The sequence below is a fragment of the Solanum pennellii genome, chromosome 12 (assembly GCF_001406875.1).
Source record: "Solanum pennellii chromosome 12, SPENNV200".
Classification (NCBI taxonomy): domain Eukaryota; kingdom Viridiplantae; phylum Streptophyta; class Magnoliopsida; order Solanales; family Solanaceae; genus Solanum; species Solanum pennellii.
In genome coordinates, this window is record NC_028648.1 from 61,013,546 (window position 1) to 61,031,723 (window position 18,178).

The 18,178-nt window shown below is 33.8% G+C and overlaps 2 protein-coding genes across 3 annotated transcripts; both read right to left on the reverse strand.

Moving 5' to 3' along the window:
* Positions 1-1,373: 1,373 nt before the first annotated feature.
* Positions 1,374-10,526, reverse strand: LOC107007363 (AT-rich interactive domain-containing protein 4). 2 transcript variants are annotated; one of them, XR_003575664.1, is made up of 17 exons: positions 10,252-10,526; positions 9,614-9,878; positions 9,293-9,481; positions 8,530-8,583; positions 8,332-8,420; positions 7,406-7,682; positions 6,772-6,828; positions 5,865-5,896; positions 5,396-5,531; positions 5,129-5,302; positions 3,996-4,625; positions 2,815-2,952; positions 2,576-2,674; positions 2,218-2,318; positions 2,038-2,128; positions 1,798-1,946; positions 1,385-1,699 (listed from the first exon to the last, which is right to left on the reverse strand). XR_003575664.1 is itself a non-coding variant. In XM_027913522.1 (16 exons), the coding sequence occupies exons 2-16, from the start codon at positions 9,761-9,763 to the stop codon at positions 1,848-1,850; spliced, it is 2,316 nt and encodes a 771-aa protein (XP_027769323.1). In that variant the 5' UTR covers positions 9,764-9,878; positions 10,252-10,526; the 3' UTR covers positions 1,374-1,847. The 2 variants fall into 2 exon arrangements, 1 of the variants encoding a protein (XP_027769323.1); XM_027913522.1 differs by having other exon boundaries at positions 1,374-1,946.
* A 2,064-nt stretch (positions 10,527-12,590) lies between these two features.
* On the reverse strand, positions 12,591-17,084 carry LOC107007365 (translation initiation factor eIF-2B subunit alpha-like). The gene is made up of 5 exons (XM_015205959.2): positions 16,512-17,084; positions 14,435-14,587; positions 13,882-14,023; positions 13,110-13,351; positions 12,591-12,971 (listed from the first exon to the last, which is right to left on the reverse strand). Exons 1-5 carry the CDS (start codon positions 16,983-16,985, stop codon positions 12,765-12,767), a joined length of 1,218 nt encoding a protein of 405 aa, XP_015061445.1. The 5' UTR covers positions 16,986-17,084; the 3' UTR covers positions 12,591-12,764.
* Positions 17,085-18,178: the final 1,094 nt, after the last annotated feature.

The window sequence follows — 18,178 nt, forward strand, 5'->3', positions numbered from 1 at the left end:
TACAATTTTTATTTTAATTTTGAAATTGCTGCCTTGACAGCGATTTTTGTTGTTGTTGTTTTTTAAGTTTTTTTTTTTTTAACAAATCGCTACCAAGACAGCGAATTTAGTAAAATTTTAATTTTTTATTTGTGTATTTTAAATCGCTGCATTTGCAATGATTTTAGTGAAATTTGTTTTTATTTTTAAATTATGAATTGTAATTCGCTGCCTTTGCAGCGATTTTAGTTATTATTTTTTTTAGTAAATCGCTTCTAAGGCAGCGATTTTAGTTTTTTTTTTTTAAAAAAAAATTAGTTAATTTTTTTTTCAAAATTTGTGGATTTTTTTTTAAAAATTGGAACTTCTTTTTTTTTAAAATTATATTTTATAATTATTTCAGCCAATTATTTTTTAAGTAATATAATTTAAAAAAAAAGAAGTTTCAATTTTAAAAAAAATACACAAAAAATTTGAAAAAAAAATTAACTAAAAATCGCTGCAAAGGCAGCGATTACACAATTTTAAAAAGAAGAAAAAACTAAAATCGCTCCAAAGGCAGCGATTTACTAAAAATAAATAATAAATAAAATCACTGCGAAGGCAGTAATTTACAATTCATAATTTAAAAATAAAAACAAAATTCACTAAAATCGTTGCAAATGCAGTGATTTAAAATACACAAATTAAAAATTAAAATTTCACTAAATTCGCTGCCTCGACAGCGATTTGTTAAAAAATAAAACTTAAAAAAAACAATAACAAAAATCGCGCAAAAAGGCAGCGATTTCAAAATAAAAATAAAAATTGTGCAATATGAGCAGCGATTTTTCTTAACGCCGTCAAAATAAATTGCTAGTCAGTAGCAATTTTACCATTTTGATTAGAAATTTTTTTTATATTTACCCTTTTGAAATTTTTGTCAACTTTTTTTCCCCTTTAAATTTCGAACTCCACAATATTCCTAGGCGTAACCATTTCTCATCGGCTTAAAGTTATGTTTCTCCATGAATACAAATTATTAAATTACTTTTAAATCTTTGTGAAAATATTTTTTTGATGTTTTAAAATGTTGGAGTTCCGTTTCAAAAATTTTATAGTCAAAAATGATTTTCAGAATTTAATTCCAAAAGAAAGCAAAAAAATATATCCACACACAAATGGTCACTAAGTTAATCTGACGTATATAACTTCTATCGCAGTTTCTCTTCCTTCTATTTGATTTATTTTTTTATAGTTTATTAAAGATCACTTTGATTAAACAAGTTTAATTAGTATTAATTACTCTTTTTGACCTTTTTTCTATAAAAAAAGGAAATGAGGGTAAGAGAAGAAGAAAAAAGGAAGTATAAGGTGGTAAATCGGTGAAAGTTCAAGTAACCAATCAACTAAGCTACTAAAATTCCCGGCTCGCAGACTAGAAAAATAAAGTAGAAGAAAATTCAAGGTGGACAGAAAAGAAGACAAAAAAAAAAAAAAAGATGTGTGAAATTTCAGAAATATGAATTCCACCAACCAAGCTACAAAATATCACATCCTCAACAGAGGATTATATATATTACAAAGACTTGCCATGAGCCTGCCTGCCTGCCTGCAGTCTCAACCCTTTCCCTATCTCTACAATTCTTCCTCCTAATGAGAGTGGCACCACTCCTAGTCACCGCCTGGCGCCTTCCAACGCCTTTTCACTTCTGTTCAATATACGCCTCCGCGTCTTCCTCTGTTTGTCCAGAACAAACACAAGAAGTTAATGCCCAAAGTAATACAAGCTTTAACTAATTTCTCTGCAAAAACACAGTTGATGTTCTAAGAGAATACATGTATATAATCAATTGGGATTGCTGTTGTTGAAGTCATTAAGCTTAGGTTCAGGAATATCCGTTTGCTGTTCTCAGCACCTTCTTTTTAAAATTAGTCACGCTGCATTGCGGACATATGTATTCCAGTCCATCTGTCTTTGCATAGTCCTGCAACAAGAACCAGCCCATACTTCACATCAAAAATCCTCTTAGACTACTAAAAGATGAAAGAGGTTGGTTATGGAGATCAAAGTGGTACCTTGAAGGCGCCGAGACCTGGTCTTCTATCACAGCCAAAATGTGCCCACTCACCACAAATCCCACAGTTAACCCAATCTCCAGCAGCACTACTGGAGGACATAAGGAAACATCATGTTAGGCAAACATTATTACAACTTTAATAACGAGCAGCATTAAAACTAAACGAACAGGAATTGACCTGTTACATAACAAGCAGCACTCTCCATCAACATCATCATGAGCCAATTCATACTCCAAAAGGTAAGTTTCATAATGTCTTTTAAGTGTATTCCCAACACCCTGGTTCAAGAAATTATTTTGTTAAAAAGAGCTGTTCAAGTTTCCGCAAGTAAACATAAAAAGGGGATTGAAAAATGAGAAGTAAAAAATCCTGAAGTAACAGTTCTCACGAAGAAGTATAAGCATCCACAAAAACTTGTGAACATAAACAAATATGCAGTTCTTTCAACCAGGTACAGAGAGAAACATGCTTAGTCAAAAAATTGTTGTTGGAATCGGAACAGGCTATGATATGTCATACTGAGTAGAGGCCTTACAGTCATCCTATTGGTTACTGTGTGATTTCGCATCTTTGAGAAAACTTGCCCTTTCCAATTGATGCCGTTGCCAACATGAAACCCACCCCTTGAAACCACCTGAAGAACATTTAATTTACAAATTAGGACAATGTTCGAGTCCTGTCATTTTTTCAACAAGGGATTATAATATATATTGTTCTACACCGTAAACAGATTCCTGAAATGTACTTAATAAGTTACAAAGAAAGAAAGCTCACCTCCCTATACAAGTTAAAGAGGTCAAGGCGTTTGGCATTGAGAATAGCGTCTGGAAACTCAGCAATGCCACCTTGAGGAATGAGACGAGTATGCCCACGAAGAATTAAAAACTGCATTACATCTTTCAGAAATTCCTCCTGTAAATAGGTTGGGCAGAAAAAAGGGAACAAGAAAAAATAATTACAATTATCCATGTTGTTATAATCCAATCAGTAGAGTAAAGTGAAAAGACACATCCGAGGTGCAGAATGTATTCTGAGAGCAACTGGTGTTAAAAGAAAATCTCTTATCAGGTAATGCAGATTAAATAACTTGATTCCATAAGTTTGAGTCAACACATTCTCATCTAAAAGAACTACAAAGTTCCAAAAAAAAAAACGGCAATCCTTCTTAAGAATAAAAAATCATGCAAGGCCCCTATACATCATATATGCTAGAATGAATATTGTAAATTACCATTGAATGATGACAAGCTTCACAAATACAATGTCTGAAATCCCAACACATATTTTTCTTAGAAAATAAGCGTAAGAGTTCAGAAACCAATTATCTTATAGAGTGTTCTGTCAAATTGCAATAATGCCAGTTACATAGGTAAACAGCAGATAAACAACATCATCCTATGCAGAAATTAGATTCCTTAAGCAAAGTTATGCATGAAAATATATATGAAAGGATCTTAGAAAGTGGAAGGTTATCCGCGTCAGCTGGTCTTACACGTACAAGGACACGGGCGAGGACCATCTTCTTATACATTGTGGGTTTACCATGAGACTATGGTGGAATATATTTAGGTGGTTTGGCACCCCATAGCATTACCAATAGCTGTGAAAGAGTTCAGCTGGAAGAGTGGGAGAATATGTAGGGCTTGGAACATGGTCCTTCGTGCGTTAATGTGGTTGTTTGGAGAGAGAAATAGGAGTGTTTGAAGGAGTAGAGTCAAGCTTCTCTCAGTTCAGGAGCAGTCTCAGTTTTATTATTTTCTTTTGGTGCATACAAAAGTCCCTTGCTGAATAGATGAAGGGTTGGAGTTTGCAGAGAATCACGTCTTCTTGTAGATTCTTTACCTTTTGGTATACCCCTTGTATATAGTATTTTTGGCGATGTTTATAATTGAAAATACATTTAATTGATCAAAAAAAATCTATATATATATATACGAAAGGAAAACTTATCTTACCTCAGAACACACATGTATTGGGCTTCGCCCACAACCATGTTTCTTCAGTGGAAGAGGATTCAAGGATATAATTTGCTTAGCCTGATGTGAGCTTGATGCTGATTTTCGATGGGTGGCCGGAGTTACTCCAACATTGCTACCCTTAGTTGAAGAAGGAATGATGGGCAGATTTGTTTTCACCTGGTTCCCATCAAGGCTATCCAGCTCCGAAATTCGTGAAAAGGGTAGCATTTTCTGGTGACGGACATGAGGAATGGGCCTCATAGCAGCAACTTTGAGTTTTTGTCTAGCAGTCACCAGAGGTGTTGCAACACCATTCCCTAATCGACTTTCTTTCTCTTCTTTCACAGCCACATGATTTCCAGGTGTTAACCCATTTTGGCAAATATAACTCGCTCCCTGATAAAAATCAGACCTCTTTCTACTAGGAGCAGGCGGTCTTAACCATGCTGGAGGATTGCCTATCTTAAAATTACCAAAAAACCCATCCTTCCCTTGCTTTGTGCAGAAGAAAAGAAGTCGTTGAGCATCATCTTTTTCAAAAGAAGCTACAGCTAGTCCCTGAATGCTAGCAATGCCAAGTGCAACTAAACTACGATATGAAACATCAGGAGCCAATTGTCTCAAAACCTGAAAATAATGGACAAGAAGAACAAAGCTATAAAGGACTAACTAAACCTAGAGCAGGTGGTAAACACCATCAACTATGAATATATGAATTAACTCCTTTCTATTTTAAAACTAATGAAAATATGAACAAAAACTTTTAGTGATCCTGGAATTCAGCACACAATCCTTTAATGGTACAAATATGAAAAGGTGACTAAGCAACATAAAAGAAGAACAACAATGACTAGATCAACCATCACATGTATAGACCCATCCTCTTAACATACAAACGAGAAGGCAAACTTTTGTAACAAGAAATTAGAAGATGAGAGATACTGCACTTAGTACAAGCACAGAAACTGTTTTGTTCTTTATGAGGACAGACATATACTGATTAATCATCCATTAGTTCAAAGAAAACCTGGAGTCAAATATTGGATTCACCCTCTTCTTCTCTCGGGGTATCTCTCAAAAAGATTCAAAGGGAAAAAAAAGAGAAACAAAGAGAAGTGAAAATAAAGGACCTGTGAAGCCCACATCGGAACCTTCATGCAAACTTCAAATACTTCTGATCCACAAGCTACAGACATTGATCTGCGAGGCGCAGATATAGGTGGTCTATTTTCCTCATCACTTGGCAGTACATGAACCAGCGTACTATTTTCAATGATTTCACTTTTTATGTGATTCTCTAATAGCTGAAAATTAACAGGGAGATATACATAAGCCAATCTGTTATCAGAGGGAGATTAAAGTCATTTGCTTATACACGAACATACTGCAAGAATTACCAGATCATCAAAACATGTTTGAGCACTGCCTGAAACTAGAAGTGAAATATGAGCAGAACTACTGGTTGACAGATCACACCGCATAGTCACAACACCACGGGAAAATGTACCAGCCTGAAGAGGAGGTGGAAGGGCACTGTATCACAGAGAAGCAACATTAGGTGCACAAAATTTGACAAGAGAGCAGCACATAGAGAAAGCATTTAATCAGGGAAGTGCATAATGCTGAAGTCTAGCTGACTGGCAAACCAGAAGAAAAATAAGCAAATCTAGCTGAGATTCCTCATAGAATAAATGAAAGCAATCAGATATGAAACATGTAAGTTTCCTTGTCTTAAGATGCCATCAACAGGTGGACTAGATTTTAAAATGCTATTCGCCATCAAATTTTAGAAAAGGAAGATAACAACTCCAAAGCAGGTCGGGAAAATAAATTGTTACTGATCCACAAGATCCATCAGAGAAATACCTGACCCGGTTATGCAGCTTACTCCCTCGCATCTGGAATAACAAAAAGATTTGCAGTTTTTTCAGTACTTGATCACGTCTTACAAAGAAAATATTTAGTGATTTTATGAACGTCCTACTTTCTCATTCTTCAGTAGGCATGCAAAAGATACAACGAGGATGCATGTAATTGCTAGGTTGTGTAATTAATAAGGTAGCATTTGCGCAGTCCAGTAATTGCATGGCTTAGTAAATACAAGGTTTGTTCTTTGTCATGATTTAATTACTAAATAATTCAACATCATGGTTGGTGTGTTTCACAAGTGGTAATTACAAAGCCATATTTTAAATTTAAAAAAAGTAATATAAAAGTAACAATACGAACAGTAAATAAGCTTTGTTAAATACGTGCATCTAATCATATAATTAAAAATAATTTATAACTCCCTTTGTTCCAATTCGTTTGTCTAGTTTTGACTTGGGCATGGAGTTCAAGAAAATAAAGAGAACTTTTGAAACTTGTGGTTTAAATTAAAGATACATATAATGTACCAAAATACATTCTTTCCACCGTATTTTATCAAGGGTATTTTCGTAAGCAAATATTTTTTTAGAAATTATGCAAGGCATGTTATTTTTAATACACCAAATAAAGCAGTGTATAAGAAATAATCTCAGCAAAACTAATGATAGCATTACTCATACACCTTATTCAACACTTTGTTATACACCCTACAAAAGACCCCTCAGTCAGATGGCGAGAAGCCAAAAACAGGACAAGTCTGAGCAGCTGAAGTAAAGAAATGTTGTCAAGTGATAATCATCTGAAGTAGTATTACTATATTTGTTATCATAAGCGGCTTCCGTTTCTTCAAGAATTGAAAATCTGTGTCACAAGGTGAAAAAAGAGGAATTTTGGTGCAACTTACTTCTATGTTTAAGAGGGCATTCAGGCCATCGGCTATAGATCCCAACAAGCATTCATCCTGAGCAGAAGAAGTCATTCATAGCATAAGTGGTGTGTACAATTAGTTCCAAACATAACATAATACAACTTAGAAGATAAGCTATGAACAATATATATATATGTAAGCTGTATATCTTCAGTCATAAACTAAGTACATGAAGAATAAGGAGAAAGTTTAACTAACATATTGCATTTGTAGCGATAGCTATTTAACCTAACTTCTTTGAATTGCTCAGTGAGTTGATTTGATTGTTTAGATAAAGTTCAGAGAGTTAAATTCATAAAGAAATTATTACATTTTGTTGTCAAACAGCTTGATAACATATTGCAGTTGTAACAATAGACAAATTGATCCAACTTTCGGATTTTGTTCAGATAGGATTTCGTAAAGGAAGGATCACAATTGTTGTTCAGAATAGAATTGATTACAAAAACAACTACGTCTCAGCCCAAAAAAATTGGGGCAAGCTATATGAATCCTCATAAAATTGAATTGATTAATAATTTAAATTTTTGGAAGTCAAACTCTTTAGTATAAAAAAGGGAATTGTGCCACGTATGCGCAAATAGAAAGAGTACATAAACGAATCCCATACCAATGAGCATGGCAATCCACAGACAAGAAACCTCATGGTCACATCATCATCATAGATCTTTATGGCAGGAAGAGCATCAGAATTGCTTTCTTCATCATCTTCAGGACCTGCCTCAGGTGGAGGGACATCAATGTTTGGAGGATCACCAAGCAGGTGAGGACCCACATTATCACTGTCCCTCTGACTCATCTCAGAGAGAGCAAAATTATTTCGTACACAGTAAAGCCTGAAGGATGCATGTGCAAGTTGGAAAGCATCCCAAACATGACAAGTTGAACTGCAGGACACAAGTAGACCTCTTGAATCAATTCCTTACATCAACCATACAGATATAAAATCATGTATAAATTTATTACAGTTAGCTCTCCTAGAAATGCAATGTAGATAAGAAATCAATCACATGGTCAGCTGATCTGAAAGTAACTAGTACTATTATTTGATGTAAGCCTCTAAAGAAAGGCGAAAGCATCCCTTTGCTGTAAAGTGTGCTGACAATCCTGACATTCCCCAGACAACATTCTTGATAATCAAAGAGACCTCACAACATTTCTCTAGAGAGAAGGTCATAATGCCACCAAAATCAATATGAAAAGCTCCGTGAAGTCTACCACTAAGGGTCTAAGCCACCATCAAACAAGACAAAAGTGCAGTGTATATCTTAGACAAATGTAGCAGACATGGAAAAGGAATGGAAAATTTGATAAAAACAAAAACACCAACAAGAAATAGCTTAACGGGAATGTATAAATGCAGATAGTTTTCTAGAGGGGATACACAGCCATATTATTGAAGTCAACTGTGAGAATACATCTGCTGTTCTCTAGCATAGAGAATACGCACCAAAAGGGAAGTACAAGCAATTAATATATCGGAAGTCCAGAATAATGCATCAAATCACTGCACATCAGAGTCACCGCTAAGATTACCTCTGTGCCACACATAAAAATGCATGTCGAAAATGGGATGCTGCATAGCAGGAAAATGCACTCTTCCAGTACATCACATAAGGAATTCCCTGCAAAAATGAGCATAGGAGTGGAACAAAAAGAAACCATCCATTAGTTTAAATGAGGAGATTTGACCAGCTCATCAACTAATTTAGTGAACAACAGGTAATCTCTCACCTTAGCATGAAGTGCTTCAGCCAATTTTTCTCCATTTGGGAGCTCCAAATAGACCTACAATTGGATCATCAAGTAAACAACAGAACTAACGCTAACGCAATTTATGGTCCTAATAGTGCATGTATAATGTGACCAAAGGAACACTTCGAAATAATTGGATCTTCAGGAGAATACAACTTAACCACTAAAAGGTTGTTTAGTATTTATTAATCAGACATTTTTTGAATTAAGGCATTACAGTACCAGTTAGGAAGAAACACCAGTCTGTAAAGTGGACAGAAACCAACATATTGTTGAACAAACATCCATAAATGAATGAGACCAAAATACGAAAACCTTTAATCACATCATCTCAACCGCTAGACTGAAAACATAAGCACAATAACAGCCTTCATTGAAGTAATGCAGAATTATCACAAAATTTGATTCTCCCAAATAATAACCATGCACCTTTTATGATTAGAGAGGGTGACTCTGCAAAACAACTGACTGGATCATATTTATTAAATTAAGTGAAATAATACAAACCTAACGATCCTGCAGATTATCTTATAATCCGAACCTAAACCCTTTGGTAAGATATATTAAAATCTAATGACTTGGCAATGGCTTCAAAAATAACACAGCTGAAATACAAATCTGTTTAACACTTCAATAAAATCTTTTAAGACATCAAGAAAAAAAATCCTTCGAATATCCAACCAAGGGAAGGCACTACTAGCTCAAACTCTCGTGAGAAAACAAAGGAAAGAAAGTTACATACAGCAGTTGGCAGCATGGAACTAAAAAGTCCAGAAATGGCCTCCGCAGAAGACAAATCAAGACCTCCCCAAACAAGTGAACCAACTTCATCATTTGAAAGAAGTTCTCCTTGCAAATATACAATATTTGGCTGCCATGAATCTAAAACTTTATGAAATTCATCGGTACTTGGGTTTTTCAACACTTGCACCTACATTTAGCAAATTGTAATAGACATAAGAAACCAGCTCATATGCCAAGCTGATGATTAACCTTTCTACTGAGAGGTATTAAACCAGAACATGTTAAATTAGATACAAAAGCAATTAAGAATGATACCCACCTCCAAACGCCCTGATGATACAATCTCCGGGAAGCAATATCTCGGCTTACCATCATGTACATCTTTCTTCTGATCATATTCAGAAGTTCTCCCACATAATACTGCAAGAAGACTGCAACTTTGTCTGGAAGCTCCTTGGCAATGAAACATCACGTTAACCTGGCTTCCCTTTCCTAAAACTATTTCACACCTACAAAGAAAATCTAACTGCAGCAGCTAAACTCCACTCCACTATAATCTTACACCCTGAATCTTTTAGCGAACCCTGTAGAAAAAAAGAAATCCTATTATACATGTAAGAACATATAAAAAATCCCCAGCAGAGCAAAAACACCAAACCTTCAACACATGCATAAACCGACAGAACTGCAACATATTGATCTCATAAATAACCACCCCAATCCAGAAAATCACCAATAACCACTTAAAAATCAAGTCTTTAGTCTCAATAACAACCAAATTCATAAAATTACTCATACCCAACTTGAAAATCCTCAAAATTACCCCAAATTACACCTACCCACTTCAAAAAAACCAAGATTCTAACATCAAAAACAACCCAAATCCTGAAAACCAATGAACAATAAACGACCTAAAAAAAACAACCCCCAACTGGGTATAATCAAAAAAACACTCACCAGATAGAGAAATCATAGAACATCAACGATTTCCATTATAGCTCCGAATCCACGAACGAATCGAAAACCCAAATAGAGTAAAAAAACAGCTAATTCAGCCACAGATGAAAAGGCAAATAAAGTACAAAATAGAAACCCTAATACCCTTTTTAAAATCTACAACTAATAATCAAATGTAAAAAGAGAAAAAAAAATTATATGTAAACAGAATATCGAAAGTTAAAAGTTCGTGGGATTAACGAGTTAAATTATTAAATCAACTGTTAATTCAACAGCCAACAAAAGAAGAAAAAAAAAGATTAAAAAAAAATTAATCATAAAGTTTTAATCTTTACGTATATAATCAAACTTGAGTTAAGAGTGACAAAAACACTAAAAAAAAATAAAGAACAAGAGATTAACAATAATTTTTTGATTAAAATATAATTAAGAAACCCAGAACTAGAAATGTGCATAAGGAATTTAAATAAAGCAAAATTCTACCGATAATTAATCTAATTTAGATTAGAGAAAATGAGACTAATCACTGTGTTTGTTTAATCATGCAAAAAAAGAACAAGATTAAACTAGAGAAAATTCTATCAAAACTTTACAAAAAGTAAAATAATAGTAGAATTTGAGTTTGTACATATTTAAACAGGGTCAATTTTATTCTTTGTTATGTTTGTTTTATAAAAAATGTTGTTGTTATTATTTTTTTTGTGTTTAAATGTGTCCCTTAACTAATAAAATAACTTCAAAAAATACTCTTCTTACTAATAATTGATTCAAATTAAAAAAGAATAATCTAATTTTACCCTTAATTTATTTGAAATATGATATTTTACCCAATATTTAAAGTTTGGAGTTAGTGTTTTTAATTTGTGAAGACTTGAGTAAAAAAATTAGACTAAATTTAATTTATTTGAATGTTAGTTTTATGTTATATATAAAGATGAAATATTTGCGTTAATTTTTTAACTAAATATTTGTTTTGCTATTTTCTGTAAAATTATATGTTAACTGTCCTCGATTGAAATTAGTGATTACTTAAAATTATGATTGATAAAAGCGTATACTTGAAAAAAATTTTGTACCAAACACATTTCGGTGTGCTTTTTTTTTTCATTATCTTTTAATTTAGGATTTTATTAATTTTAGCGTATATTTGAATGTCTTGGTCAGTTGAAAACTAATGTTATATTATTTACTATGTAGATTCTACTTAAGAGATTGAGATAAAATAATTTAAATTAGATGAGTATAAATTTATGACGTTACTAAATCTAGTATAAAATTTATTCTACACTAAATTTTCAATATTTAATTTTATTTCGCAACCAAACGATCATTAAAGCATGTAAAACATATAGTGCAATAATAGGACAAGAATCATATTTTAACCTTTTCTCAACATTTTTTTCTCAACTTGATTTGACCTAATTATAGTAGAGAGAAATAGTGTGTTATATGATACTTTTTCATCAGATTTTTGTTTTTTCTCAAAGGTATTCAAAATTCTATAAAAGTGACTTAGTATAAGCTGAAATTCATCCATCTCCTTCTATTTTATTTTTTTATTTATAATAAATGTCTAGTTAACTAACCAATAGGGTTTCATTGTTTTGGGATTTGGAAAACGTTCATTATTTTGAAATTGTAAAAACGCTCACAAAAATGATAGTGTTCATTATATATGTAATGCTCATATTGTTGTTGTTTTTCTTTGATGACAACGAAAACCCGCAACCGCTACTCTTTGGGTGGGCACAAGATAAAACTCCTGCTCCTATGCAATAACTCGCAAATCACATAAGAGAGGTAACTCACACTAGGCAAGCCCGATGCGACAAGCTCGACCCAGAAGGTAAACATCATGTTTTCGCTGGCAAGAAATTTCGAACTTGAGACCTCCAACATGAAAGTCTCAAGCCCAAACCACTGAGCAACCCTGATGGATGTAATGCTCATATTGTTCACCACAATCTTATGTTAAATTTTTAGTTACATTTGACTACAAAAAAACAAAAAAAATGCTACAATTTATTTAAAAAAACAAAATGTGTATCAGTAAGATTTTAAATTGACTATAATGAGGCAATAAAATTCTTTTTCATAATTTGAAATTAGTAATGAATTTGTGAAATCTTATTTTCTCTTCACATCAAAGCTTGTTTCATCAATTAAAATCAATGTCACCAATAGATTCAACGCAATTTCATATCTATTCTGTCCTAGTTTGGGTGGACAAAGTTATCTAGTATCTATTATTGGTGAAAGGCGATCAGTATCCCATGGATTTAATTGAAGTGCGCCAAAGCGACTCGGACACTAAAATCATAAAAAGAAAACAAGATGAATTTACTCTGAATAGTCTAATGATTCCTTTTTCAATTCATACCCAAAGGATAAGCAAACTTAAAAAAGTAATATATTCTTCCATGTCATAGAAAAAATGGGAGAACACAGAAAATAAAATTTCCTCCTATAGGTAATATTTGGAATACCTACAACATAATCAAACTTCATTGGGGTTATAAATATAGCTGTATAAGCTCATCACTTACTACGGATGGTGTTAGAACGCCCAAATCTGTGAATAGCAGTGTAAGATACTGCGGTGGTGTATAATCGCGAGCAGATGTTTCAATCTCCACCTTGGACGGAATTGGCACCCCAAAATCAATTGGACGTAAAGCTGGAAACATATCTTTTTGGTCCAGCGGATAGAGACGAGCAAACTGCAAGAAATTACAACTTGTTAGGAAGCAAATGAATCACATAGCATTCTGTATGTTCATCTAGTTACAATGTCCCTCTTTAAGAAGATATGTGGTTCGGAATCCTTAATGTTAACAGATAACATGCATTCAACTTACCTTGTAGCTTTCAGCAGCTACATAGACTGGTTTATTCATGCTCTTCGCTACCAAAGCAATTTGGTAGGTTCCCATCATGTTGATAACACCTCCGCTTTCAACCACACCGTCTGCCCCAACAAAAACCATGTCAATTTCATCCATGTTGTATGCCACAGCAGAATCTATTAAGAGTTTTACAGGAACATCAAGCTTCGCTAGCTCGTTAGACAATCGTAACCCACTCCTGTCTGGCCTCCCTTCTGCATTTTAGATAATGGAATACAGATTATCATGTGATAAAATTATAGTAGCTCATCTTCTCAAATAGGTTTAGATGAATGCATATGTAACGCGATACTTAAAAATCAACAAGTGTTGCATAATCAAAGAAACTCGAAAAAAAATTTCACGATTAGTCGTTGAGAAAGAGAAACAACATTCTTTTTGACATGGGACTACAGAAAATTTGACTCCTAAAGTTCCATGTGGATCTCCGTAACCAAAACAAATAAATAAAGGAGCAAAATCAAAGAAAGTTCTCTCTTTCCCTTATTTGTATTTAACTACCCTAAACATTATTGACTTCTATCTGGTTTACCAACATGCAAAAGATCTTAAGCTAGTAAATTGATGATAGAAATGTTTTTCATTCACTTTTGGCTAACCCAACAAATATGAAAATACATGCAAAGAAGGGAGAAAACAATTGCCACTTAATTGATAACATATAAAACTATCGAATTCTAGCAATAGTTCATATAAACTAGAAATATAATATTTCTACACAAACCAGTGCAAAGAACTCGAAAATTCTTCCTATTCTGAGCAGCTGTTTTCAGAACCTCAAACACAACTCTGGAGAAGCCATGTACTAAAATGGTGCAACCATCAAAAATAAATTCTTGGCTGAGCATTGCAATTATCTTCCGAGCCTGCATAAAATTTTTTTGGAAACATTGTGAAACAAACCCGATTTCCAACACAAACACTGATATATATAATATTCACAGGATACAAATTACAACGTATAATACACACAATAAAGAAATAATATACTAATTATAGATAGATTAACATAGAAAAAGGTAACAAGAAGGGGATGAGATACTAGAACAAAGAAAGAGGATGAGAGATAACTGAAAGCCAAAGTTTCGACATAATTTTCATAACCGTTGTTCAAACTCCTGGTCCTCTTTTAACAAAGTGTAAATGGGCCAGGATCCCAAATAAAACTCTGTAATAGCCGGTGATCCCTTACAGGGTCAATTTGGTTCACAACACATTGTGTTAGTTTGATTAAAATGCTTTAATATTTTTTCTTTTAATAATTACATGGTATATACCTTATAAGATATTTCCCCAAACTTCTCCGCACGTTCAAGAAAGCGAGACTTGGCTGAATTAAAGTCCTCATATTCCAATGCTGAAGTTCTTGTTACATAGCGCATAAACAAATCACAACCAGCTGTCAAAGAGATGGAGGTTTTATCCCATGACTGCAATACAAACATAAATAGTGAAAGAGCAATAAAGCATAAAATTCTCAAGTCTCTCAGTATGCTTGCAATCAAATTTTACTTGACTACCATAAGATAGATGTACACTGTTCGGAAATCTACTTTTACACATCAAAATACAAGGGTCTACGACAGCAGGTATTTAAGGAGTTGAATACTAAAGCTCTAATGACATCTGACATATATCCCCCTCCATCAAGGGCGATATTGGATAATCACTACTGCAACGGATCTGCATCCATGTTGTTGTATTAGTCCATCAAAATCACGTTTCGTAAACCACCACTATTTCTCCCTTCAAACCCAAAAGACATACTTCTCTTTTGATAGGTACTGTAATGAAGTAGTGACAATCAAATGAAATCAAATCGAACTATATTCCTCTGATGGCAGTACTATATCTGATGGTATGGCTCATTGATACTTAGTTCTTTCAGCAAAACAACAGTGACCTTTAAATATACTTTTAAGAACAAACAACAATGATTTTTTAAAAATTTATTCCCTTGGCATCCACATTCAATTTATGTTAGCTTAAAAACTCAAAACATCATAATAGACTTTAGAGAAACAGATCCATGTCTTTCAAGAAACTTCCAAATCTCCCATTTGAACAAAATACAACAGCAATGGGTGTTGTGGGGCCAAACTCCGTCAACACAATTTACAACTTTCACCGCTCAAAAAAATCTCAAAATTCCATACGGGGAAATATTAACAAAAGGGGAAAAACAACCTACTCTACTTCTTTAGCACAAAAACAGTTACCATCGAATACGTTATAAGGACTGAAAAATAAAAAGTAATTTGTCTAAGAAGCATTACCTAACCTTATTATAAACATGTACCATTTATATCGCTCAATACATCTTAAAGTTGTCTCAAGGGGAGGCTGAGTGGTTAAGGCGTAGGAGTAACACTATGTGCATTGGATTCCCAACTTTGCACTCCAATAACAACACAGTGTGAGCTCATCAGTTCCACCCTTGGTAGATAATAGGCTGCTGGGTGAAACTGCCGAACACCACGCCATATAAAGAGCAAACTTTTCTATTTTATGTCAAAAAGTAAAAGTAAATATAATGTTAACACTTGACTAAAGGAATGTTGACATTTGATTAAAGGATTCAAGGCGATAATTCCACCACCACAGAAAAGTATTTTAAAAAACACAAGAGCAACACTTTCTAAAATAGTAGTGAAAAAAAGAAAAGGACCATTTTGTGTTCCTTTTTCTTGAGTAAACATTTTCAGACTACGAGAACATGTATGTTGTATTAACATGAATGGGCAACAAGGCTACAAAAGCCATTTGAGAGGTAAATATCAAGTTAATTAGAGTAAAGTGTAGTGCTCCCAGACTCTTCATCACCACCACCATAGTGGTCCTCGCCTTTACCAAACATCACTAAGAGATCTTCTCCACCACTGTCCACAACCCCTTCAGTGTCAGTATAGGTGGCAGCAGTCTATTACCACTCTTGGTGCCTCAGGGAATAAGTCCACCAACATTCATTGTAAGCTGGTAAAAGAAAAATTAGCAAATTTGGGCTCCAAACTGTATGCTTTCTCATCTTTGACTTGAACTCTATGACATCCCCTTCACTTCTCCAATTCTTATTTCTCCATTTTTCTTCTTCTGTGTCCACTCTTTTTGTCACCTCTTTATCAAAATGTGTCAAAGGGTGCAATATATTGATTTCCTTGACTGTTGATAGTAAAACTACTACTTCCACCAATTAAAAAACTCAAAGTACCAAATTTAAATGAGTAATTTTAAGGAATTGAGAAGAACCAAAACAAAAAGGGCGAAAGAAAAGATAAAACGATATGCCTAATAGTATCAGAAAATAGAGTTAAATTAATTTCAACAAGAGTAGTGATAAGAGGAAAAAAATCGAACCTTGAGAGAATCAGAAGCTTTTTTGAGTTCAATTTCAAGTTCCATCATAGTTGTAGCTTCACTAGACCTTATAACTGAAGCCAAAGCCCTAATAGCAGCAACAGCCTCAGCCAAATCAGGTTGTTTACGCCAATTATTAAACTCATCAATCACATTAAATTTCCCACTCAAATCTCCAGACTTAGAAGAAACATTCGAGGATACAACGTCTTCAGATGGTTGGTCTACGGCAGCTTGAGCCTGAGAAAGCCAGTCACTTGTAACAACTCCATGATGAGCCGCTCTAGTTTGATAGTACGCTGAAATGTCAGGATTAGGGTTAAGTTGTTGTTGCTGTTGCTGTTGCTGCTCCTGTTGTAGTAGGGTTTCAGTCATAGATGATGAATCGACGACTGAAAGAGGAGAAAGATGGTGACTTTCAGAGACGTCGTTTTGGTTTTTGTCGAGAATGAAAGAAGCTGATCTACGCCACATCTTTTTCGGGAATGTGCACAATGGAGAATCTCCGAAAAAGGCAAAATCACCGGTGAAGTTGTGAATCAAATTCTGTTGAATAAAAAATGAGAATTTGACGTTCTCCCACATAATACTGCAAGAAGACTGCAACTTTGTCTGGAAGCTCCTTGGCAATGAAACATCACGTTAACCTGGCTTCCCCTTTCCTAAAACTATTTCACACCTACAAAGAAAATCTAACTGCAGCAGCTAAACTCCAATCCACTATAATCTTACACCCTGAATCTAAACTCTTTAGCGAACCCTGTAGAAAAAAAGAAATCCTATTATACATGTAAGAACATATAAAAAATCCCCAGCAGAGCAAAAACACCAAACCTTCAACACATGCATAAACCAACAGAACTGCAACATATTGATCTCATAAATAACCACCTCAATCCAGAAAATCACCAATAACCACTTAAAAATCAAGTCTTTAGTCTCAATAACAACCAAATTCATAAAATTACTCATACCCAACTTGAAAATCCTCAAAATTACCCCAAATTACACCTACCCACTTCAAAAAAACCAAGATTCTAACATCAAAAACAACCCAAATCCTGAAAATCAATGAACAATCAAACGACTTAAAAAAAAAAAACCCCAACTGGGTATAAGCAAAAAAACACTCACCAGATAGAGAAATCATAGAACATCAACGATTTCCATTATAGCTCCGAATCCACCAACGAATCGAAAACCCAAATAGAGTAAAAAACCAGCTTATTCAGCCACAGATGAAAAGGCAAATAAAGTACAAAATAGAAACCCTAATACCCTTTTTAAAATATTACAACTAATAATCAAATGTAAAAGAGAAAAAAAAATTATATGTAAACAGAATATCGAAAGTTAAAAGTTCGTGGGATTAACGAGTTAAATTATTAAATCAACTGTTAATTCAACAGCCAACAAAAGAAGAAAAAAAAAGATTAAAAAAAATTAATCATAAAGTTTTAATCTTTACGTATATAATCAAACTTGAGTTAAGAGTAACAAAAACACTAAAATAAAAAAAAATAAAGAACAAGAGATTTTCAATAATTTTTTGATTAAAATATAATTAAGAAACCCAGAACTAGAAATGTTCATAAGGAATTTAAATAAAGCAAAATTCTACCGATAATTAATCTAATTTAGATTAGAGAAAATGAGACTAATCACTG